Raw genomic sequence first — 27,014 nt, 5'->3', positions numbered from 1 at the left:
TAAGAATATAGTCTGCTGATTCGGGCTGCCAAAGAAGATCGTGTCGGATAATGGAACCCATTTCGATAGTGACCTCTTCACCGAATTCTGCGAAAGGCACGACATAATTAAAAGCTTTTCCTTCGTGGACTACCCCCAGGCTAATGGACAGGTCGAGGCTGTGAACAAGACACTAAAAGCAAGCCTTAAGAAGAGGTTGGATGAAGCCAAGGGAGTTTGGCCTGAACAACTCCCCCAGGTGCTGTGGGCGTACCGAACCTCGCATCGAACTTTGATGGGTCACACTCCTTTCTCCCTGAATTTTGGGAGCGACGTCATCCTTCCTGTCGAAACAAAGATAGCCTCACATAGAGTCCTGGCATTTTACCAAGACCAGAACGACAAATTGCTCAGTGCGTCCCTCGACCTAGTTGACGAAAAACGTGAAGTTCGCAGCTGCAGCTCGCGCATTATCAACAAAAGATCACTCGTTATTTCAACCCAAAGGTCAAGAGACGCATCTTTAACTTAGGCGACCTAGTGCTCTGAAGAGTCTTCTTAGCCGGTAAGGACCCCAAGGACGGAGTTTTGGGACCAAACTGGGAAGGACCCTATCAGATAATAGAGGTTGTGAAGGAAGGGACCTTTAAACTAGCTCAGCCTAATGGAGAAGCAGTCCCACGGACATGGAACGCTATACACCTAAAGAAATATTATCAATAGTCATACTTTTGTAAGGCTTAATTATGAAAGCCACCTTGTTTTATTAAAAAATGAGAAGTACTTTTGTATATCGTTGTATGTTTCTATGTGCGGGTAGTGTTGGAAGAGCGTATTCCAAGTAACCAAGAAAGATCTCTTTTTGTTTACTTGGGAGGCATATGTCTTGGATACAACTAGGTCCTAAAAACTTAGAACTTAGTTAAATTGACTAACTAGTGTTTTTCCTAAAGAGCACGAGGTGTCGATAAAATTAACGCGAACTAAGTTTTTAAAATAAAATATGTCCTAGATACAACCAGGTCCAAAAAACTTAGAAGTTAGTTAAATTGTCTAACCAATGTTTTTCCTAAAGCGCACGAGGTGTCGATAAAATTAACGTGAACTAAGTTTTTAAAATCAAATATGTCATGGATACAACCAGGTCCTAAAAACTTAGAAGTTAGTTAAATTGACTAACCAGTGTTTTTCCTAAAGAGCACGAGGTGTCGATAAAATTAAAGCGAACTAAGTTTTTAAAATCAAATATGTTCTGGATACAACCAGGTCCTAAAAACTTAGAAGTTAGTTAAATTGACTAACCAGTGTTTTTCCTAAAGAGCACGAGGTGTCGATAAAATTAAAGCAAACTAAGTTTTTAAAATCAAATATGTCCTGGATACAACCAAGTCCTAAAATTTAGAAGTTGATTCAAATTGATTAATCGATGTTTTTCTTAAAAAGCACGAGGTGTAAATAACAATTAACGCAGACTAAGTTTTTAAAGTTAACCGTCCTGAATGTAACCAGGTCCTAAAAACATAGAATTTTGTTAAAATTGGCTGGCAGTGCTTTTTAGTTTCGAAGAAAAAGTCAATAAACTGACGCAAACTAAGTTTTTACCAAACACGCTAAAAAGTAAATAATAACAACTATTAAAAATAAATTGAAATGAAAGTCAGGGAAACCAATTGTCTCGAGGAGGAAAAACCTCGTGGTAAAAGACTACAAATAAGTAAAGAATACAAAAGTCCTAGGCCCCCCCAGGCCGCTCCGATGAAGTCACCACTTCGGTCTCCTGCTCGCCAGCAGCGGAAGTCTCCCAAGTCTCAGAAGGCAGCTCATATTGAAGGCGGGCCCTGAACTTCTCGAGAAATGGCTCCCACACCTCAGGCACCAGGAAGGAGAAGTCGCCATCCTGGTTGAAGGCCCAGTAGTGATAGAGCATGGCCTCCATGGAGGAGCTAGAAGACGCCCTCTCTTCCACGGTGGCGGCCTCGGCCTCCAACTGCTTAGCCTTGGCCTCCTCGAGCTTGGCCTTCGCAGCAGCCAAGGTGACCTATGCAGCCTCGGCCTCCAATTGCTTAGCCCTGGCCGCCTCCAGTTCAGCCTTCGCAGCGGCCAAGGCAACCTGTGCGACCTTTTCGCTTTCTTTGGCAGCCGTCAGGGCAGCCTTGACATTTTGCTCTTGCTGTTGTGAAGATGCGAGAGCGGCCTGAGCAGTCTGGAACTCGCCCCTGATCTCGTCAAACCTAGCCCCGGATCGATCTATGCTACAGTGTAGAGCCAAAGCCACCTACAAAGACATAAATAGTAAGGCATGTGCTGGAAAGAAAGCAAAGAAGCAGATGCTGGGAAGAAAACAAAGAAAGTTAACTAAATAAACTTACCGCGAGGGTCATCCCCAGCGAAGACTCCATAACATTATCGGGGCTCCTCGTCTCGATCTCTCGCAAGTCCCTCGGGGTGGCATTGTAGTAATGATCCACCGTATATCATGCGGTCTCATAGACCGTCCCTCAGAAGGCCTCGGGGATTTTCTCCAAGGCCTGAGTGTTCACCGGGATGCGCATGGTGGGAGTGGGAGCTGGCAGGTTTCTAGCTGGTACCTCTTGCTCCCAAGTAGGGACCGAAGGCCGCGGGGGAGGTGGGAGCATGTTCTCTGTGGTAGCAGGAACCAGGCCCCTCCCCTTAGCGGGAGACTTGGAGATGGTCCTGGGAGGAGTCTTCTTGGTCAGCCGGAATTTCTTGACCAGTGGCCCGGACAATCCGGAGGGAGGATTCCCCCCCTGGAAGATGGACCGCAGGACGTTGTCTCCGGGCTGGACCATCTCTTCGCCTGAAACAGAAAAGAAGGGAGTGTTAGTATACATGTAAGGTTACTTCATTACAAGAAAAGTCTAAAGATGTATTGCAAAGGTCCTACCCTCAAAGCTAGAGGAGGAATCTAGTGCCACGACCTCTGGCCTCGAAGCTTCTATGGGGGAGTCTAAGTTTATGACTTCGAGAATGAGAGGGGGCTTTGGGTCCAGATCTGCCTCAAGACTGGACTCCTCTACATACTGCCTAAGCCCTGGAGCGACTACACCCTCCAGAAGGGAGGGCCACGACCTAAGGTTGGTCCCATACTCCTCAAAAAAGGCCAACCTAAAAGCTAGGGTGTTGTCTACTACTACAGTTCCCCTAGGGCGGCCTATATCATGGCGTAACACTAGTTGATCTACACACTGGAGTAAGGTTATGTTAAGGTCTGGGTGATCTCAGTGATGATGTACGAGCTGGCTTGGGTTAAACCTAGCAAGCCTTAGGTCTACGGCGGCCCTGTCTAAGTCCCTAAACAGGTATGGGTTACCTTGGCCGGAGAGGCCGGCTGCTACCTCAGACTGAATCCAATACGCATCGAGGCCCTGGGCAGCCTCGAGAGCTAGCTTCCATCGCACGAATGGCACCTCGTCTTCCTCGTCCTACTCATCACTATCCACAGCATCCCCCTCGGGGATAGGCACCAGCTCGCGAGCTACTGGGATAGCCCGCGACCTCATCAAGGCCAGAGTCTGGCCTAGAGAAATCAACTTACACGCCAGCATTGTCTCATCAGATACGAGCTGGCGGTAGTCTTTTTCACTTGATGGGAGTTCCGCCAAGGTTTCATATTGACCCCCAAGGGTCACCGATTTGGCTGTCCTCACAAAGATGGCTGTACGATGATGTTCAAGTCAACACGCATGAAAAGAAATAAAGCAATGTGCTGATTTTGCGACCTAAGAATAGAGAGAACTTATGAGTACGATTGAAGTAGTGGTATTCGCAGTTGGGAAACCCCGTCAACATGAAGAACTAGTCCTTGAAGTCGTTGGGTTGGCTGGGCAGCTCGATGACTGTAGGAGACTTGGGAAAATGGGTCAAGTAGTAGAACCCGTCGCCTCGCCCCCATTGATCCGGGCTGGCTTTGAGGTAGAAGAAGAAAAGGATGTCTGTTGGGGTCGGGACCTCCCACTCGTGCCTCAGGAAGAGGTACCTCAGCCCCGCTAGCAGGCGGTAGGAGTTAGGGGGCAGTTGGAAGGGAGTCAGCTTCACGTAATTCAGAAAATCCACGAAGTACTGGTCCAGAGGTAGGAAGGCCCCAGCCTTGAGGTGTTCGTCGCTCCAAGCCGCGAACTCCTCGTCAAGGGGCGTGCAGCTCCTCTCACCCTCGAGGGGAGGTCGGGCAACAAGAGCGCCTATCCCGATTTCGATGTTATGGGACAGCAAGATCTTGTTGACCCTCCCTTGGGTTGTAATCTTCGAGACAATCCTCTCTACCTCGAAGAAAGCATCAGGTCCCACCTCGACCTCTTTCTCCACTGTGGGACCGAAGTGGGGGATGGGAGAATCCACAGCAATCCTTTTCCCCTTGGTGGCCTGCTGGGATGACGAGCCAGCTGTGCTCTTCTTGGGTACGTTCTTCCTGGGTCCCATCTGGTCGCCTAACGAACAAGAATGAAGAAAATTTTAAATAGGCGACCTAAAAATAGAAAAGGGAATATCGCGCGAGAAGTGATTTTTGTACACGGGTTGAGGTAATCTCAGCCCGCGATGTGTGAAGCCACGCGTTGCCATGGTCACGCGCCCACGTTTCCAACGGATCCCCGATTGCTCGGGATCTGTGTGTCAGGAGGGTCAGGATAATGCTTTCCTTTGAGGGAAAGTTTTAAAAAGAAAAACCGCCTAGGAGGCGTGACCTCTAAGCTACCCAGTTTTGCACCCTAGAAACCTCTCACCTTCCCCTTTCCAAATAGGCATTCCCTAAAGCTTCCCATAAAAATTACCCATAATTTATCTTGTCCTAAACATCACGTTCCTAGACATGTTCTCATGTAGTCAATATACCTAGGATCAAAACCTATGCACCAAAAACAAGCCAAAAACAACCTACAGTGTGCGACTAAGAAGGAGGTTTACCTAACAGAAAAACGAAAAGATCAAAACATGCAATAGGCAGAGGACTTACAGTGTATTTTCTGTGTGGAAGTCACAAAGAGCGTAGGAATCGGAGTCCTGGTGGAGTCTTTAAAGCTGGACTGGTGCAGAAACTCTAATGGCGAGAGCGTAGGGATCTCTGGGATGATAACCGGAAGAAGAGAAACTTCTGAGATTAAAAAGGAGAGAAAATGAGGAATTTTTTTCAAATGAAGGGTGGCTAATACGGAAGATGGCCAACCTTATATATACGTAAGAGACATAAAGGAACGAGGACTTTTCGATCAAATTAATGCGAGATATGAGGGTCATAACTCGAGAGGCAAAACAACGGTAGAAAGCAGGCTAGGCCATTTAATGCAATTCTAGGAAACCGAACAGTCGCCAACCATGGTGCTCCACGTGTCTGATGCCCACGCAGTGGGCGGGACATGAAGAGTCGAAAGGGATACTTAAAAGCCCCCGCTGTGAAGACCACAGATGACATCATGGGTCACGAGCAGGGACTTGGGGGGAAAATGTATGCCCTAAATATCCACACATATTCGCGAGCTAGAAAAGGGCTAATTCGATCTGACACGTGTAGATCGTCCACCCGGAGCTGTGTGTTATGAGCCTCCTTCTGTCAAGCCCGAGCTAATTAGAGAGTTAACTGCTACATGGAGGCATCGTGTAGCAGAAGTATGAGTGTCACGAGCTGGCGCCACACTAAGCTCGTGATGCAACAGAGATCTAACATCCGAACCCTTGTAAAGTCAACCATGCAATATAAGCGTGCATATATCAGACATCACATGTCTATTCTATTCCTGAATTCTCGGACACGCAATTTAAACGTGCGTGTTCAGGCATCCCACACCTGGTTTGGGCCATACAGCCCATTATCCCGCCTTACCTATTAATTAGACCACACTTAACTGCAAAGTTTAGGAATTAATCATCAGTGTCATAGAGATGACATGAAGGATAAAGAGATCACGTGATGACCCCATTTCCAATCCAGATATCTTCTTCCTATACATACCAAGACCCTGGGTAGTGCAAGGGGGTTGGCATATCTTTGTAAAGAAACACCCTGTAAGAAATAGTCAAGAGATATCAATAATATCGTCTAGTGGACTAGAGGGATTTTTACCTTCGAACCACCTAAAAAGAAAGGATTTATCATCTTCCCATGATATTAGTTTCTCCAGTCTAAAATATAGTTATTTTCATATTACGGTTCACCAATTAGCACTAATCCATCCCACTTATTCGTATAATTACTTGTTGACGAAGAACCACGTCAACAATACTAATTTTAAATTAGTTTTATTATTTAATTAAATAAATTGGTTTTATTTATTTAATTAATATTTAATATTTTATTAAATAAATTTTCATTAATATAATTAATAAATTGTTTTTTAAAAAAATTATACCTACAACGACGACATGTCATCGCAGTAGGGTGCTCACTGAACACGAAAATATGAGATTTCGTGACCCTACGGTGACGCCATGTTGTTGCTACAGGTATATAAATCCAGCCACTCCACAACGATGACATATCGTCGTTGTAGATGTTGGCGGTCCACAAACCTACAGTGACGACGTGTGGTCGCTGTAGGAGTGTTTGAAATTCAAATTTTCAAATTTTGCAACCACCTACAGTGAGGAGATGTCATCGCAAAATCCCAGTCCAACTAAAGAAACGAATTTCCTATTGCGACCGACATGTCGTCGCTGTAGTAAAACCCTAGTGCAACGACTGAAATTTCTCGTCATTGTAGGTCGCTACACATACAGACCTACAACGACGTCATTTTGGCGATGACATGTCATCGTTGTAGACCTACAGTAACATCTCAAATTACCTAGTAAGGTTTAGGGCCTTGATTAGGGGGCCAGGATGGCAAATTGTGGAATTTTTTTTGAGTATATGTGATGTAATTATGAAATATGTGTTTATGTGATATATATATATATATGTGTGTGTATCATTATATGATTACATGAGTTATATTATAATATGACTAGATATGCATATTTAGGTGTATTAAATATGCATGTGGGCTCATTTCCTATTAGAAGGGTAATATTCTTAATTTGTATTGTTATGAGTATATTTTGAATATATGTGATATATTTTTGAGACCACATTACTATGTGGATATATTTTGGTTACTCGGCACGAGGCGATCCTAGGGAGCAAGTTAGCAGGAAAGTCACAACGGGACCTAATACCGGACTTGGGATGAGTCAAGGAGTTTTTTGGGTATCTAGTATATTACCAAGATATCAAGTAATGAGAATAAATATTTGAGGATATATTCGGAGTTAGTGAGATTAGGAGGGAATTTTGGGGATTCTGACCATTTTACCCTTGGGGACGTTTTTGGGTACCCCTAGCCTTGGGATTTGCTTAAGGTTACTTGAACCTTATGTAAACCACACAAAACACATACAAAATACTTTCAGCAGCTATTTCTCTCTCTCTCTTACTCGTTGTTCTCTCTCTCTCATCTTGTTGGTGAATTTTTGAGGAACTTAAGGGAATTAAAGGCATAAAAATCTTGGGAAATTGAAGGCTTGAGCTAGGGTTGGGTTTGCTACAGCTAGAAGGGTAGAAATCACAACTGGGGTAACTCTAATCCCTATTTTGATTCATTTATGTTTTTAGTTTTAAGTGTTCTTGAGCTTGTGGCTCAAGGGATTGAATTGGAGTTTTGTGGGGGTTCAGGGTGAACTTAAGGTTGGGTTTTGTTGCTGGGAATATATTGATTCTGTTCTGGGGACTCAATTATGCTTTTAGGAATTATTTGGATGGTTTTGGTAGGATTTGGCTGAGGAGAAAGTTGGAAAATGTTGGTTCGTAGGGTTCGTCGTGACCCTGTCTTGGGGAGCTGCGACCTGCATGAACCTAGGGTCCTGGGTTGTTCTGTTTCACGTAGGCGTGCTGCGATCCTAAGAGCTGAGTCGGGTGCATGTCCCTGGGTTTTTGGGCAGGGGGAGCCTCTGATTTGAGGCGCGCCACGACCCACTATGGGGCACTTCGACACGCATAGACAGAAATGGCCAATTTAGGTTTTGAGTGATAAGAACTCAAACCTAAGGGCTCGGGAATGATTCTACTACCCGATTTAGTAGAATTCAACATCCCAGAGGCTAGAAATCAGTCTGAAAGCCTTTATTTGCTTGTTATTGTCGAGATTCTATATTATGGTTATGACTAGGTTATCGCTAAGGGCTCGGAACTAGGATCGTGCCTGAAGGTCGTTCTTATTATACATTGCACTCAGACCTAATGTAAGAAAACTGCTCCCAATACATGATATATGTTATTAGGGCTTGGCCCGGTTGTTGAATGTAACTATGAATAAGGCTTGGGCCCCTAAGAGTGAACATGATTAAGGTTATGTTTGTGCTCATTGATTAAGCATGCTTGAGTGCTCTGTGTCTGGATAATTGTTTAATGATTATTTGCATTTTCTACGTAATTAGCGCTCGACCCCGTTAAGGAACATGGTTATTATTATGTATGTATTTAATTGGGTGAAATATATGATTAATATGTATGCATATTTGTATTGTCTGAAGTATGCTTATCAGTATCTGTATCTCTTTGTTTGGTTATCTGAATATCTGGTTAAGGCCTTGACTTCTAGTCAAGGGCTACAATAGCGTGTTGTGCACTTGTCGAGAGGCTTAGGCCTAATCAAGGACGTACTATTATGTTGGTCGACCCTATGGTCGTTGGAAAACAAAGCACTTGGCTAGCTCTATGGCTAGTTACTTAGAGCTAGGGAAAAAGGCCTTGGACTGACTCTATGTTCATATATTCTGGACAGCGGGCCCCAGAATGATCCTATGATCATTTTTTTGTAATTGTACGCATGTATGAATAGGTTATTATTGCTAGGCATGCTAGATATGCATATGGAAATCTGTATTTACTGTTCATGCACATATCTAAGTTTTTCTTGCTGAGCCTTGGCTCACGGATGTTATGTGGTGCAAGTAAGGGAAAAGGAAAGTTGAGCCTTGGCTCATGAGTTTGATAGCTTCGGTGGTGGCATGTACATATGTGGCTGCTCGACCACCACGACCAGGGTTATCTTGGAGGAACTAGGGTTGTATCTCTTATTTTTCCACTTTGGTCGGCTTGTTGCAACTTTTGACTTGTATATAACCCTTTAAACATTTATTTATATTATTTTGGGATCCCGTGTATGTACTAAACTTATTAAATGAAAAGTCAACGTTTCTTTTGACCAAAAATTTTAACCCTAGCCCTTGTTACTAAACTTAGTTACACGTTTATAACCAAGGGACTTGATTAGCAAGTCTGTCACTATTTAAAGTACACAGTGTAACGGTCCTAAATTAGGAGGACGTTACTCCTACGTCGATGACTTCTGTCGTCACTGTAGACCTGTTTTCCTGTAGTGCTTGAAGGAGATTAGTTAGAAGAAGACTCAAGGAAGAAAGGAGAGGAGAACAATGAGGGAGAGGGAAGAGAAGATGATAACGGCTGAGAGGAAAAGAAAATGATGGTAGGGTTAGCAAAATGGGTTAATATATATGTGAGTGTTTTCGTTATTAATATATAATTGTATGTATTCGTGTTCCAAGTTTAAACCCAAATTCAAATTTTAGAAAAATTCAAACTCGAATTCGAACCCAATTTTTAGTCGGACGAGTCAGATTTCACCCGAATTTGAATGGGTTTCCGAAATTTCGGATTTTACGGGTTTGGATCGATTGAGTTTTATCAGTCTTCGGGCTAAATGTTCTCCCCCTATTTTCTGTCATGTTTATTAACACTGTCTTTGATGTTTTAGTTAATTATTATTTTTTTAATATATAAAGTTATTTTAAATATAATTTAATGTTCAATATTTAATAAAACTAAAAAGTATTTTAGTCATATTTAAAATTATTTTAATTAATTCAAGACACTATTTTTTTTTACTTTTTTAGAAAATATATGCAAAAAAAAGTATTTTTCAAATAAAAAAGTACAAATCACATAAAGCTAAAGAGGAGCCAAAATGATATTATAAAAAATTAAATAAAATGTGCCGTGTAGAAAGACTGTAGAAATATGTTAAAACTGCATTGCCTTCATCAATTTCACGATTTTTCTCTATATACAGTAGGTCTTAGACGTATAATAACTATATACAACTACCTATAAAATCCTTAAATAAAACATTTATTGGTGAAATTAATTTTTTTAGAAAATCATCAACTTTTCTTAAGTGGTTAAATTATATAAATGACTCGGTTCAGATATTATGTAAAAACCCGGTTTTATAGAAGTATCAACTCAATAAAACCACTAAAACTAAGAAATTACATATACATTTATACGTATAAGTTTCCATATGGGTGCACTACGTACCCAAATAAGAGAAACCATTCGATGGATCTTAATTATACGTAACTGTTTTTCCTTCATGATTTTATACATCAAAAAATATTATTTTAGGCTTTCTAATCAGTATTTCTCTCACCTTCTTGGAGAGTACTACGCCATAGATGGCAGTTGTGGTGGCGGTGGAGATGATGGCAGTTGTGGTGGCGGTGGAGGTGGCGTCAGTTGTTGTGGTGGGGGAGGTGCTGGCATTTGTGGTGGTGGTGGAGGAGGTGGCGGTGGTTGTGGTGGTGGAAATGGTGGCGGCGGCGGTGAAATGTTAGGTGACTTCAGTTGAGGTGGTAATGGAGGTGGTGGTGGTCGTAATATAGTTCTGCTTCGGAAAGGTGGTAAATGAAACCCTCTCGAAGCTCCAGAGAGTGGCGGGGGCGGGGGCGGTGGTGTTCGGCGGCGGCGCCAGCGCAACGAAGATAGCGTACGTTGGTGTTCTGCAATTGCTTCCGGAAACAAACTAAGAGAAACAATAGCGACTAGCACTAATAGCAGTGCAAGATCGGTAGTAATTATGGAGAAATTATCGTCTGCCATGAAGGTTCTTTTCACTTTTCCCATTCTCTTTCTTTATTTGATTAACAATGAGTCGAATACCTCTCAAAGCTAGATTCTTATCCATGATTCAACTATGTTTTAAGTGTAGCATAAATGTTATTTAGGATTTTCCCCCCAAACTATAAACAATATACATTAGTCTGCTCCTAATTTTGGGATCTTTACAATTATATACCTATAATAAAAAATAATTACAAAAATCACCTACAAAATTTTATTTACAAAAACTATCTTGCTACATCATCAAAAAAATATCGGATTCTAAAAATAATATACATGAATTTGAAATTTTTCTGAAATCTCAGTTTTTCTGTTTTCTGGGTTTAAAAATGTAACATTTTAATTACTTAAAATATTAATAAGTTATCAATTAGTTATTTTTTTTACCGTTTTTTATACCGCATTTTTTTCTTTATGTTTTTTTTGGGGCCTCTCTCTCCACTATACTCTTTTTTTTTTATTAATTTCTTATATTCTCTCTTATCTTTAATTTCAAAAATCTTTTCTGGCCACACCGCTAGTCGGTTGGACTCAAAGGTGGTACCATCGCGATCTACTCTTCAAGATGATCATTTTGATATGTAGGAAACATATATTTTTTGGCCATCGCCGGAGAAGATGACCAGAATAAAAAGCAACATTTTAGTTTCTTTTTTATATTATGTTTACCAAAAAGTAACTAAATTTTAAACTTGATCAATTAATATACTAAAATTTGTATTCTTATTTTACATTTAAAAGATACTATATTATATTATAAACAACTTAAATTTATTTAAAAATATTCAAAGTAAATTTTTTAAAATAGATTTTTTAGGAAATTATTTGGTAACTTTTAAATAGAATATAAAAAAAATATTGTATAGTATACTAAAAGTATCTTAAGTAATAAGACATGCCATAATATAATTTCAAAATGACTAATGGGTGTTTTAAGATAAAAAGGTTTTTTAAAAAAAAGTATTGGAGGTAACCAAAATGTATATAAAATAATATGCTATAAAAATAAAAAATTTAATGAAAAAAGTAACTAATTGGTAACTTATTAACATTTTAAGTAACCAAAATATTACTTTTTAAAACCCAGAAAAACGGGATTTCGCGAAAGTTTCAAATTCAGGTAAATTACTTTTAGAATCTGGTATTTTTTCATGACGTTAGAATGTATTTTTGTAAATAAAATTTTGTAGGTAATTTTTGTAATTAAATTATAAAAAACAATAAGGAATATAAATTTCTCTAATTTTTTCCATTCGTTAAAAATTATCTCCAAATTATTCACAATGTTATAAAGTGAGACTTCTGTTAAGTTTTATCTTATGGAACCAATGGATTGTTAACTTGTTATTGTCACGTGAGTACCATGTGTATAATTTAAAATTAAAAAAATATATATTTCTTATAAAATAATTCAAAAACTGAAAACAAATGTTTTTTTCTTTTAAATTCTTAACAGATTAATTATTTTTAAAATAAATTCTTAAAAGATTAATTAAATAAAATTTTTAAATTTTAATATTTATAAGAAATATATATTTTTAATTTTAAAATATTTTTTATTTAAAATTATACACATAGTGCTGATGTAATAATGCAAGTCAGCAATCTATTAGCTACATATGGTAGAATTTAAGAAAAATTTCATTTTACAATGTTGTGAATAGTTTGAAGATAATTTTTAAGGGCTCGAACAAATCATAAGCATGATAATGTATTGCTCATTGGGTGACAAAGATCATAAATAACCTAGTATAAATATAGGTAGCTAGCAAGCCAGCAAAGCAAATGTACTTCTAGCAACCTAATTTTTCTTTTTCTTTCTCTTTCTTTATTATTACTTGTAAATGTAGTCTTCAATTTCTTTTATGAAACTCAACAACACAACTCAACAATAATTGACCTTGGTCCCCTTAAATTCCTCACGAGGAAGTAGGTCATGGACTTCTAGGGTATTAAATCCATGTATGTATAGCACGATATGACTGGCCTATATGCATATAAGTAATCGAATTAAACATCACCACGTTCACTCTAGCGCTTAAAACTACACGTATATTCATAGTCAGTTATAAAGGCCACCGTGGCTGTCAATGCTAACAAGAGCTTCGACTAATTAAACCACGGTTTGAAACGATATATTAAGGACTTCTCTGTATTCAATTTTGTTTCAATTCTTTTTATTATTATTTTTTAAAAAAGGAACCAAAATATGTATAACTTATAATTATAGAAAACGACTACAACACATCTACTTTTTTTTAAAACATCGGTGTTGTAAAATCATTTATTCGCATATTTGACAAAATTGACAAAATTAATTAAAGAAGATTTTTCGAAATGGGTCGTTTCCTGTTTTGTTGTGAAATGTTTTCTAAAATCAGATTATTCTATATTTGTTAATTGAATAAATATATAATTTCCTATAAAAAATTATTATCTTGTCTTAAACTTTTGTATATATGGAAATTATTGGTATTTATTTCTTGATCTGATTTGGTTGTCCAGAAACCGTGTACAGCTTGCAGAGATAATATATATATATATATATCGTTTCCTTATTTATTTAAGGAAACTTGGTTTAAAAACTGTCCAAGTTCAATGAATCTATTTGAACGGATTGCCAGTCTGTTTGAACAGATTCTAACTTACCTTTTTGGGAAGATTTTCCATTTATTGGCTGATTGGTTTCTGATTTGTTTTCCACGACCTAAAGGGATTCTCAAGGGTATATAATCATCCTTAGGTCGTTGGTTTTTTATTATCTCTTTTGGTGTATTATTTTCCATATATTTTCAAGTTTTAGAGAGACTTTTTTATGTGAAGAACTTGAGTCCAGCAAGTTCTTAGTGGTTTATTACAGTGTACTTCTGTATTGTTTTCTTTGTGTTAATTGTGCAGGTTGAACACACTTGGACATTGTTCATCGAGCTTCGGGAGAAGTCTTGTTCGTGAGTCACTTTTCGGGAGGAAAAGTGCAAGTGTTATTATGATTTGAAGGGAGTTCAAGATCTTAGCACTTCAGAAATTAGATTAGGAGTTTAGATTACAACAGTTACGAAAAATTCAAGAGGGAGTCTTTATTTGTATAAGTCAATTTGGTTTTGTAATCGTTTAGATATTCTTCTAATAAATTTCTTTCTCTGGGCGTGGCCCCGTGGACTAGTAGCAATCTGCAATGATTGCTGATACCACGTATAATTTCGTGTGTTCTTTACCTTATGTTCGTTTTTATCTTCTGGTGATAAACTGTTTAAACATATCTCGTTTCTATTCAAACAGTCTTCGTGTCTGTTTAGACATTTCTGTAACAGTTCAGCAATTAATTATTTAAATTGAATAATTAAGTTGGTAATCATAAAAAACAGAATTTCAATTGGTATCAGATCGGTTCACTAAACTCTTAGTGAGATCTTGTGGTTATTTTCCGTTTGATTTGTTTTGTGTGAAATTTCTTTCTTTGCAGAAGGTAGTTCGGTGTCTCGACCTCCATTGCTTAATGACTCAAACTATCCATATTGGAAAGTTAGGATGAGAGCTTTCATAAAAGCTCAAGATGAGAAAGCATGGAGAGAAATTTTTTCTGGATGGTCACCTCCTACTGAAAAAGGTGAAGATGGAAGCACAATTGTAAAATCTGAACTTATTTGGGATACAGAAGAAGAAAAATTATCCAATTATAATAATAAAGCTCTTCACGCCATATTTAATGGTGTTGGAGAAAGTTTTATAAAACTTGTTTCCACATGTGTCTCGGCTAAAGATGCTTTGACAATTCTTCAAACTCAATTTGAAGGAACTGTAGATGTCAAAAGGTCTAGATTTATTATGTTACAAACTAGGTTTGATGACCTTAGGATGTCTGATTTTGAAACACTATCTGAATTTGATGAGAGATTATCTGATATTTCTAATGAGTATTTTGCACTTGGTGAGAAACTTGATGATTCTGTTCTTGTTAGAAAAATCGTTCGAGTTCTTCCTGACAGGTTCAATGTTAAGCTCACTGCTATGGAAGAGGCAAAAAACTTCAGTACTATGAAGGTAGAAGAATTGATGGGGTCACTTCGTACCTTTGAGTTAAATCAAAAGATTCGTCAAAAAGACAAGCCAAGTACTTCCAAAGAGAAAGAGAAAACAATAGCTTTCAAAAGCATTGAAAAAGAAGTGTCAGATGATGAAGATGGTGATAATGAAATGGCAATGCTTGCAAAGAATTTTCGAAAATATATGAATAAGATAGGAAATAAGAAGTTCAATGGCAAGATGTCAAAAGGTAATCATTCTTCTCTTAAACCTTTTCAAACTAATAAAAAAGGTATTCAGTGCAGGGAATGTGAGAGATTTGGTCACATCTAGTCTGAATGTGCAAACACCTTGAAAAAGAACAAAAAATGTATGATTGCTACTTGGAGTGATAATGACTCTGAAAGTAGTGAAGATAAGGAAGGTAATGTCGCTCTCACTTCTATTTTGCCTGTTTCTAAACCTGAAAATGAGAAAATTGTTTGCTTGAATAATGTTTCAAAAGATGAAGAAAATACTGATAGTGATGAATCTGAATTAAATGATGAGTCTTTGAGTGAATCTTACAAAAAGATGTATGGTGCATGGGTGAATGTGTGTTCTGAGAATCGGTCATTGGTAAGCAAAAATAAAGATTTATCCTTTGAAATTAAACAACTTACTGACTTAAATGAAAATTTTGAAAAAGAAATAAATTCAAAAAATGTTGAAATTAATAAGTTGTCTAAAGATTTGGATACTCTTGAGAAAAATGTTAGAATGCTTAACCTCGGTTCTATTGTTTTTGAGAAAATATAGAATGCATGTCAAAGAAGTCATGTGGGACTTGGTGCTTCAAGTTCTCAAAAATCAAAGAAAACTGTCTTTATCTGAGCTGGGATGCTATCGTCTGATGTTCCTGTGTCATCTTCACTTAAATCTGTTGCATCCAGTTCTCGGATTGTTCCTATAGAATGGACACAGTCAGCAGGAAAATCCAATGGAAAATTGGAAAAATTCATTCCAATCTGTCATTTTTATGGTAGGAAGGGTCATATTCGTCCTAAGTGTTTTACTCTTATGAATTTTGCCAAAAATGAATATTTTGATAAATTCAATTATTTTGATAATTTCAAAAGAGTAAAAAAGGAAAATGTTCAATCAAAGAAAATATGGATAAAAAAGAATAATTGTTTTGCTGGTTTTACTATTGAATATGATAGATCTGTTTCTTCATATTTTTGGTATTTTGACAGTGGTTGTTCAAGACATATGACAGGTGACAAGTCTATTCTTACAGACATAAAACCTATGCATTGTGGATCTGTTACTTTTGACAATGGAATTGAAGGTAATGCTCTTGGAATGGGTACTCTTAACTTTGAAGGGTTGCCTAGAATCAAAAGAGTGTTACTTGTGGAAGGACTTAAAGCTAGTCTACTTAGCATAAGTCAAATTTGTGATCAAGGTTATACTGTTAACTTTGATAAAGAGAATTGTTTTGTTTTAAACAAGATGGTGAGAATGTTCGTGAATGTTTTAGATCTAATGACAATTGCTAGACTCTTCTGCCGTCTATTATGTGTCAATCTATTGTGAGTAATAACATTGATGTGTGGCATGCTAAACTTGGTCCCATAAATTTCAAAACTTTGAAAAAAAAATTCACATGCAGGGATTGTTCGTGGTTTACCTAAGCTAGGTAAAAAATCTGATGGTAAATGCAAGAGTTGTCAACTTGGTAAGCAATTAAAAATTACACATAAAAGTGTTTTTGACGTAAACACTTCGAAAGTTTTAGAATTGCTTCACATGGATCTTATGGGTCCAATTCAAATTGAGAGTTTAAATGGGAAAAGGTATATTTTTGTTTGTCTAGATGATTTTTCTAGATATACTTGGGTGGATTTCTTGAAAGAAAAATCGGATACTTTTGATGCATTTAAAACTCTTTGCTTGAAATTAAAAGTTGAAAAAGATTGCAACATTGGAAAAATTATTCGTATAAGAAGTGATCATGGTAAAGAGTTTGAGAATTCTGTCTATGATGATTTTTGTAAGTCTGCAGGTATTTCTCGTGAGTTTTCAGCTCCCAAAACTCCTCAATAGAATGGAGTTGTAGAAAGGAAAAACCACACTCTTCAAGAAATGGCTAGAGTGATGCTAAATAGGAAAAAATTGACCAAACGGTTATGGGCAGAAGCAATGAACACTGCTTGCTATATCATAAATCGTGTTTTTTTCCGTCGAGGTACATCTAAAACATCTTATGAAATTTGGAAAGGTAAGAAACCAAGTGTGGCTTACTTTCATGTTTTTGGATGTGTTTGTTACATTTTGAGAGATAGAGAAAATCTTGGTAAATTTGATGCTAAGAGTGATGAATGTGTTTTTATTGGATACTCCACTAACAGTAGGGCTTATCGTGTGTATAACATGAGAACCCAAACTGTAATGGAGTCGGCTAACGTTGTTATTGATGATGCCAGGGATTTTTTTGAGTTTTCTACTGAGGAAGAAATTGACAGGTTTATTGATGAACCTACTGAAAAACAAGAAGAAGCTTGTGTCAGTGATACTACTGTTGCAACGTCTGGTCCATCTGTCCCAACGGATCACAAATCTGATGAAACCGATTCTGGACAGATAGAAAAGAAATTTCCAGATATTATTTTGGATGAAGTCCAAAAGGATCCATCAACTAGAGTTAAATTAAATCATCCAGCAGATTTAATACTTGCAAATCCAAAAGACAGTATGGTAATAAGAAGAAGGTTTAGTAATGTTGTTCAATTTGTTTGTTTCTTATTTTTAATTGAGCCTAAAAATGTGAAAGAATCTTTAACTGATGAAAATTGGATTAAAGATATGCAGAAAGAATTGGAACAATTTTTTAGAAACAAAGTGTGGATCCTTGTGCCAAGACCGTTGCATACCAATATTATTGGCACAAAATGTATTTTCAAGAATAAATCTGATGAATTTGGTACAATTGTGTGAAATAAAGCAAGATTAGTGGCACAAGGGTACACACAAGTGGAAGGAATAGACTTTGATGAAACATTTGCACCTGTTGCAAGACTTGAATCAATTAGATTATTATTTTCTATTGATTGCTTGATTGGTTTCAGGTTGTTCCAAATGGATGTCAAATCCGCATTTCTCAATGGGATCTTGAATGAAGAGGTATATGTTGAACAACCTAAAGGGTTTGAAGATCCCCATGCACCTGATCATGTTTACAAATTGGAGAAAGCTATTTATGGTTTGAAGCAAGCCCCTCAGGCTTGGTATGAGAGACTCACTCAATTTTTTGTTTCTCATGGATACAAAAGGGGTGGAGTAGATAAAAATTTATTTATCAAAAATATTAAATCTAACATAATTATTGCTCAAATTTATGTTGATGATATTGTGTTTGGTTCTACTTCTGACAATGAGGTGCAGGTATTTGTGAAACAAATGAAAGAGGAATTTGAAATGAGCATGGTGGGAGAATTGACCTATTTCTTAGGTTTGCAAGTCAAGCAGTTAGATGAAGGCACATTTGTTTCTCAAAGAAAATATGCTAAGAACTTGGTGAAAAAGTTTGGTCTTGAAAGTTCAAAGATTGCCAAAACACCGATGGGAACGTCTGTGAAGCTATCCAAAGATGAAAATGGTGTCAAAGTTGATCCTACACTGTATAGGAGCATGATTGGTAGTCTTCTTTATCTCACTACTAGAAGACCTGATTTGAGTTATAGTGCTGGTGTGTGTGCCAGGTACCAAGGCAATCCCATGGAGTCTCATGTTGCAGCTGTCAAAAGAATCATTCAATATGTTCATGGGACTGTTGATTATGGTATTTGGTATTCAAAAGAAACTAACCCTAATCTAGTGTGTTTTAGTGATGCTGATTAGGCAGGTAACACTGATGACAGAAAAAGCACTAGTGGAGGATGTTTCTACTTGGGAAATAGTCTAGTCCCTTGGCACAGCAAGAAACAGAATTCTGTTTCTCTTTCAACAGCTGAGGCCGAATACATTGCAGCAGGAAGTTGTTGTGCTCAACTGTTGTGGATGAAGAAAATGATGATGGATTATGGGTTTGATATTGACATTTTAACTATTTTTTGTGATAATACAAGTGCAATTAATATTTTAAAAAATCCTGTGCAGCATTCTCGTACTAAACATATTGATATTCGTCATCATTTCATAAGAGAATTTGAAATTCCGTTTTTTATGATTACCAACTTAATTATTTAGATTAAATAATTAATTGTTAAACTGTTACAGAAATGTTTAAACAGAAACCAAAACTGTTTGAACAGAAACCAGATATGTTTAAACAGTTTGTGACCAGAAGATAAAAACGAACATAAAGCAAAGAACACACGAATTTTTACGTGGTATCAGCAATCTTTGCAGATTGCCACTAGTCCACGAGGCCACGCCCTGAGAATGAAATTTATTAGAAGAATATCTAAATGATTACAAAACCAAATTGACTTATACAAATAAAGACTCCCTCTTGAATTTGTCGCAACTGTTGTAATCTAAACTTCTAATCAAATTTCTGAAGTGCTAAGATCTTGAACTCCCTTCAAATCATAACTCTTGCACTTTTCCTCCCGAGAAGTGACTCACGAAAAAGACTTCTCCCATAGCTTGATGAAAAAAGTCCAAGTGTGTTCAACCTACACAATTAACACAAAGAAAACAATACAGAAGTACACTGTAATAAACCACTAAGAACTTGCTGGACTCAAGTTCTTCACATAACAAGAAATCTCTCTAAAACTTGAAAAATATTTGGAAAATAATATGCCAAGAGAGATGATAAAAAACCAACGACCTAAGGATGATTATATACATTTTAGAATCCCTTTAGGTCGTGGAAAACAAGTCAGAAATCAAACAGCCCATAAATGGAAAATCTTCCAAAACAGGAAAGTCAGAATCTGTTCAAACAGACTGGCAATCTGTTCAAACAGATTCATTGAACCTGGACAGTTTTTCAACCTTGTTTCCTTAAATAAATAAGGAAACAATATATCATTTATTATTGCATGCTGTACACGATTTCTGGGTAACCAAATCAGATAAATAAAAATAAATACTAATAATTTCCAATTCAAGAAAAAGATATTCTTTTATAGGAAAAAATATATATTTATTTTATTAACACATAAATAAAAATCTGAATATAGAAAGACATATTTCAACAAAACAAGAAACTACCCATTTTCGAAATTCACCACAAAATATTATAAAAGAGGAAACTACTTATTTCGAAAATACCCTTTTAATTAATTTTGTCATTATTATCAAAAATGCCAATAAAGGATTTTACAATCTCCCCCTTTGGCAATTTGATAGACAAAATTAATTCAAAAACCTGCAACACAAATGTTAGTGATAAGTAAAGAGAAAGAACTCCCCCTGCAAACATGCATGAACTTATAACAAACATGTAAATAAACTAGACTTAACTCCCCCTCAAAATAAGAAGGTCCAGAGTTAAACAAAACAACAAACAAACAGGTTTAAGGTTTTTGGAAATCTACTCTCCCCCTTTGTGTCTTTCAAAGAAGCCAAAGAACCATAAAACAAAAGAACAAAAAAGAGTATCAATGTTTAAATGACAAAAACTAAAATAAAACTAAACAACTGGATCTTTGGACAGAGATTGAACAGCCTCCAACACAGAACGTTGCAGTCCTTCAATTGACATCACTCGAGCAGTCAAAGAATCAACAGAGGCTCGAACAGTAGCTATTTCGGTTGCAACAAGTCCGGAATCTGTGGCAACAGAGGAGGAGGCATGAGGAATGTCATCCGAAGAAATCTTCAGGGATTGGGGCTTGACTTTCTTGGAGGACGGAGCAGCAGTGGCTTCAGTAGGAGGGGCAGAGGCTTTGTAGGAAGCAGCAGTAGTTGGGGCCACCAAGTCTTCTTGATCACGTTGGAGATCTTGTTTCTGCATACTCAACACTTTATAAATAACTTGAGGAAAAGGAAGATTCAAGTTTTTCCTGTTACCTTTGCGAAACCCAATGATTTGATCATGAATAACCGAAGCCAAATTTATACCAAGACCGGTCCCCACCTTGTACAAAAATGATGCCATATCAAAAGAGATAGTGGCCGTGTGAGATGTGGGCTTCCAATTTGTTGTTGCAAACTTATGGAGGACAGCATAAGTGTAGGTGAGATTGGAGACTGAGATGACTGTATTAGATGGCCATACCATTTTTTGACCTACCAACTCAGTGATAACCATGTCCTTGTCAAGAGAAGCACCATCAACATCATCCTCGACAGTAAGGGGAAGGTGCAAAGCAAGAGCAATGTCTTGAGGAGAAAAAGAGAACCAATGGCCCCTAACAAACACTTTATTATACAGAGGAGATGAAGGTTCAATAATTTCATTAGTAATATTGGCATAGAATTCCTTGACTATTCTATCCACAAAACCAGAAAATTTAACCAAAGAACCTGTCCATTGTCGATCTTGAAGCATTGTTAGCACACCAAAAGGACGATGATCACTCAAGACATAATTTCTTTCAATGATAAATTTTCTTTGAGCATATAGAACCATATCACGTGCATTATCATTATAGCAGAAAATGGAAGAATAAGGTTTGAAATTTACACCTGAATGTTTTGGTGAAGGTGTAGAACCAGAAATAGGTTTCTTCCCTTTAGCTTTGGATGGCAAAGGAGATGCAATGTGGTCTGAGTCAGATTCGGCTTCCTGTTCAGAGGGGATAGTGTCTTCTTTTTCTGGCTCATTAGACTCAGCCTCTGATTCGGCAATGTCAGGAACCGTTTCATCAGACAATGTGGTATCATGAGTTGCTGCAGATTCGGACTTATCTTCCTCAGGATCAGATTCGGAGGAGGACAATGAAGGGGGATGAGCCTTCAATTTTTTCTTGGCAGCAGACAAAGGAGAAAGAGACGCGTCCAACCCCAATTTCCTTTTGGGAGTCACAGAATTTTTCTTGGACTGACTCGGCTTCAAGGGCAATTTGAGCAACCCAGCAGCAGCAGCTTTGGAAGAGGAGGAAACAGATTTCGATTTTGCCCTAGCCTCCAAAGACGAATCAAACGGAAGAGGAGAATGGTCCTTGGCTCGAGAGGGCACCACCACTTTAGATGGTGGTGCAACAATATTAGCAGAGATATCTGGAAACACCATAGGATGTTCATGAGAGAGCGAAAACACCTTCTTGCGAGCCTTGGATTTGCAGGACTTTCCAACAGATGAGGGAGCTGTTGGAACAGAAAGAGGCGCCGTTGACACAGATGGAGGAGGTGAAGGAGATGGAACCTTTCGAGATTGAGAAACAGGGATCTTCTTGGAGGAGGCACCACGAGTTCTCACCATTTTTTCTCTGAAAAACAGAAAGCACTTACAAGAGAATGAGAAAAAAAAAATGAGAAGGAGAAGAAATAATTGATTGAAGTCGTGGGTGAGAGGAAATAGGGTAATGACATGCCTTTTTAAATAACTTACTTACCCAAAATGAATACCCACGGCAAAAAGAGGTTTCCCTTTTTTATAAAAAAATTGTTTTAATTAACCAAGAAAATGAAACAATCTTGAAGACACACGATTCACATACAACTTTCCCCTTTTTTTATTAAAACAAATCTGTTTATAAAGATGTAATATATATAAACACCCAAACCAAAAAAGGTAACCAGAAATAAATACCCCACACGATCTCCTTATTGACTTTTTCCCTCTTTTTTTTTAAAAAAAAAATCCTAAACAAAGTACAAGATACTAAAGATACAAATCATGATATTCCAACAAGAGAAAGAAGACAAAAATAAATTCCTCGGAGACAAAGAATATATTAAATCACATAATTAAATGCAAAATTTCTCATAATCACCACAATGATTCGGTTCACCAAGAATTTCCTTGTCAAATTATTATTTTTTTTTATTATCATTTTTTTTATTTCATATATATGAACAAAAATAAAAACTCAACCCAAAAAAAAAATCTGCTTTGATCAAAGAGAGTCATCCTGATAAGAATAAAATCAAGCAAATGAAAATAAGTGTTAGTGTAAAACATAGATAAGAACACTTGTGAAAATGAAAAATTAGAAAGAATATTCGAGAGAAATAAAGCACAATTCAGTCACAAGCACATATTCTTAAGTGAATCAATCAACATGTATGAGTCTTACACACATTTTTTTTTTTTTTTTAAACTATGTACAATTTTTATTGCATTGTTTCAAGCATAAGTGTGTGACAGTGTATGCAAGGGAACATTGTCCAATGACAAATAAGTCTTTTTCGAAATTAAAATAATTGTAACCCATGAAGACGCTGTCACACTACACCAGTGGTAGCCCTTTTCTATGGTAGCGTATCCTCTTCATAACTCCGAATTACAAAGTTCCAACTTACTCAAAAGACGGCTTTCACACACTGATGTAGGTAGCTCTATTCTTTCACAGGAGCTTGAAACAATGCTACACAAAAGGAAGCTCAAACATTAAACATTGATTAATCTACTCGAATATGCCTAGGAGGAATAGATTAAATTTCTCTCAAGAATATACAACCAAAGATTCATAAACACAAGACAGATTATCCAGCTTGACACACAACAAAATTTTCAAATTGATTGACAATTTTCTTAACCAAACATAACACACATTAGATCAAGCGGACAACATAACGAGAGAATTTAAAGAGAACAAACCCCCAAAGATTTTCGGAGGAAATCAAAGCGAACCGAATCAAGAGCTTTAGTGAAAATATCTGCAATTTGTTTATGTGTTTCAATATATTCCAAGACAAGAACTTTATTTTCAACTAATTCTCTAATGAAATGATGACGAATATCAATATGTTTAGTACGAGAATGTTGCACAGGATTTTTTGAAATATTGATTGCACTAGTATTATCACAAAAAATAGTTAAAATGTCAAGATCAAACCCATAATCCATCATCATTTGCTTCATCCACAAAAGTTGTGCACAACAACTTCCCGCTGCAATGTATTCAGCCTCAGCTGTTGAGAGAGAAATAGAATTCTGTTTCTTGCTATGCCAAGAAACAAGATTATTTCCCAAGAAGAAACATCCTCCACTAGTGCTTTTTCTGTCATTAGTGTTACCTGCCCAATCAGCATCACTAAAACACACTAGATTAGGGTTAGTTTCTTTTGAATACCAAATACCATAATCAGCAGTCCCATGAACATATCGAATGATTCTTTTGACAGCTGCAACATGAGACTCCATGGGATTTCCTTGGTACCTGGCACACACACCAACACTATAACTCAAATCAGGTCGACTAGCAATGAGATAAAGAAGGCTACCAATCATGCTCCTATACAGTGTAGGATCCACTTTGACACCATTTTCATCTTTGGATAGCTTTACAGTTGTTCCCATTGGTGTTTTGGCAATCTTTGAACTTTCAAGTCCAAACTTTTTGACCAGGTTCTTAGCATATTTGCTTTGAGAAACAAATGTGCCTTCATCTAACTGCTTGACTTGTAAACCTAAGAAATAAGTCAATTCTCCCACCATGCTCATTTCAAATTCCTCTTTCAATTGTTTCACAAATGCCTGCACCTCATTGTCAGAAGTAGAACCAAACACAATATCATCAACATAAATCTGAGCAATAATTATGTTAGATTTAATATTTTTGATAAATAACGTTTTATCTACTCCACCCCTTTCGTATCCATGAGAAACAAGAAATTGAGTAAGTCTCTCATACCAAGCCCGAGGGGTTTGCTTCAAACCATAAAGAGCTTTCTCCAATTTGTAAACATGATCAGGTGCATGAGGATCTTCAAATCCTTTGGGTTGTTCAACATATACCTCTTCATTCAAGATCCCATTGAGAAATGCGGATTTGACATCCACTTGGAACAACCTCAAACCACTCAAACAAGCAATAGACAATAATAATCTAATTGATTCAAGTCTTGCAACAGGTGCAAATGTTTCATCAAAGTCTATTCCTTCCACTTGTGTGTACCCTTGTGCCACTAATCTTGCTTTATTTCGCACGATTGTACCAAATTCATCAGATTTATTTTTGAAAATCCATTTTGTGCCAATAATATTGGTATGCAACGGTCTTGGCACAAGGATCCACACTTTGTTTCTAAAAAATTGTTCCAATTCCTCCTGCATAGCTTTAATCCAATTTTCATCACTTAAAGCTTCTTTCACATTTTTAGGCTCAATTAAAGATAAGAAACAAACAAATTGAACAACATTACTAAACCTTCTTCGTGTTACCATACTGTCTTTTGGATTTCCAAGTATTAAATCTGCTGGATGATTTAACTTAACTCTGGTTGATGGCTCCTTTTGGACTTCATCCAAAATAATATCTGGAAATTTCTTTTCTGTCTGTCCAGAATCTGTTTCATCGGATTCGCGATTTGTTGAAACAGATGGACCAGACGTTGCAACAGTAGTATCACTGACACAAGCTTCTTCGTGTTTTTCAGTAGGTTCATCAATAAACCTTTCAATTTCTTCCTCAGTAGAAAACTCAGAGAAATCCCTGGAATCATCAATAACAACGTTAGCCGACTCCATTATAGTTTGGGTTCTCATGTTATACACACGATAGGCCCTACTGTTAGTGGAGTATCCAATAAAAACACCTTCATCACTCTTAGCATCAAATTTACCAAGATTTTCTCTATCTCTCAAAATGTAACAAACACATCCAAAAACATGAAAGTAAGCCACACTTGGTTTCTTACCTTTCCAAATTTCATAGGATGTTTTAGATGTACCTGGACGAAGAAAAACACGATTTATGATATAGCAAGCAGTGTTGATTGCTTCTGCCCATAATTGTTTGGTCAATTTTTTGCTGTTTAGCATCACTCTAGCCATTTCTTGAAGAGTGCGGTTTTTCCTCTCTACAACTCCATTTTGTTGAGGAGTTTTGGGAGCTGAAAACTCATGAAAGATACCTGCAGACTTACAAAAATCATCATAGATAGAATTCTCAAATTCTTTACCATGATCACTTCTTATACGAACAATTTTTCCAATGTTGCAATCTTCTTCAACTTTTAATTTCAAGCAAAGAGTTTTAAAGGCATCAAAAGTGTCAGATTTTTCTTTCAAGAAATCCACCCAAGTATATCTAGAAAAATCATCCACACAAACAAAAATATACCTTTTGCCATTTAAACTCTCAATTTGAATTGGACCCATAAGATCCATGTGAAGCAATTCTAAAACTTTCGAAGTGTTTATGTCAGAAACACTTTTATGTGTAATTTTCAATTGCTTACCAAGTTGACAACTCTTACACTTACCATCAGATTCTTTACCTAGCTTAGGTAAACCACGAACACTCCCTGCATGTGACAATTTTTTCAAGGTTTTGAAATTTATGTGACCAAGTTTAGCATGCCACATATCAGTGTTATTACTCACAACATATTGACACATAATAGATGGCAGAAGAGTGTAGCAATTGTCATTAGATCTATAACCTTCAAGAACATTCTCACCATTCTTGTTTAACACAAAACAATTCTCTTTATCAAAGTTAACAGTATAACCTTGATCACAAATTTGACTAATGCTTAGAAGATTAGCTTTAAGACCTTCCGCAAGTAATACTCTTTTGATTCTAGGCAACCCTTCAAAGTTAAGAGTACCCATACCAAGAACATTACCTTCAATTCCATTGCCAAAAGTAACAGACCCACAATGCATAGGTTTTATGTCTGTAAGAATAGACTTGTCACCTGTCATATGTCTTGAACAACCACTGTCAAAATACCAAAAATATGAAGTAGCAGATCTATCATATTCACTAGTAAAACCAGCATAACAATTATTCTTTTTGATCCATATTTTCTTTGATTGAACATTTTCCTTTTTTACTCTTTTGAAATCATCAAAATAATTGACTTTTTTAAAATATTCATTTTTAGCAAAATTCATAAGAGTAAAACACTTAGGACGAATATGACCCTTCCTACCACAAAAATGGCAGATTGGAATGAATTTTTCGAATTTACCATTGGATTTACCTGCTGACTGTGTCCTTTCTGTTGGAACAAACCGAGAACCGGATACAACAGATTTCACTGAGGATGCAAC

At 37.0% G+C, this 27,014-nt stretch overlaps 2 protein-coding genes across 2 annotated transcripts; both read right to left on the bottom strand.

Moving 5' to 3' along the window:
- Positions 1-10,429: 10,429 nt before the first annotated feature.
- LOC133828150 (leucine-rich repeat extensin-like protein 3) lies at positions 10,430-10,888 on the bottom strand. The gene has a single exon (XM_062258847.1). It carries the CDS (start codon positions 10,886-10,888, stop codon positions 10,430-10,432), a length of 459 nt encoding a protein of 152 aa, XP_062114831.1.
- Positions 10,889-20,534: 9,646 nt separating this feature from the next.
- LOC133828134 (uncharacterized) lies at positions 20,535-22,268 on the bottom strand. The gene has a single exon (XM_062258846.1). It carries the CDS (start codon positions 22,266-22,268, stop codon positions 20,535-20,537), a length of 1,734 nt encoding a protein of 577 aa, XP_062114830.1.
- Between the last annotated feature and the right edge of the window lie 4,746 nt (positions 22,269-27,014).

This window comes from Humulus lupulus, chromosome 1 (genome assembly GCF_963169125.1).
Source record: "Humulus lupulus chromosome 1, drHumLupu1.1, whole genome shotgun sequence".
Taxonomy (NCBI): Eukaryota; Viridiplantae; Streptophyta; class Magnoliopsida; order Rosales; family Cannabaceae; genus Humulus; species Humulus lupulus.
Note: the sequence above shows the minus strand (reverse complement) of the source record. Positions and strands in the feature narration are given on the sequence as shown.

What these genes read in the sequence shown, in the direction of transcription:
- LOC133828150 (XM_062258847.1), bottom strand. Translation starts at nt 10,888, where the DNA reads ATGGGAAAAGTGAAAAGAACCTTCATGGCAGACGATAATTTCTCCATA.
- LOC133828134 (XM_062258846.1), bottom strand. Translation starts at nt 22,268, where the DNA reads ATGGTGAGAACTCGTGGTGCCTCCTCCAAGAAGATCCCTGTTTCTCAA.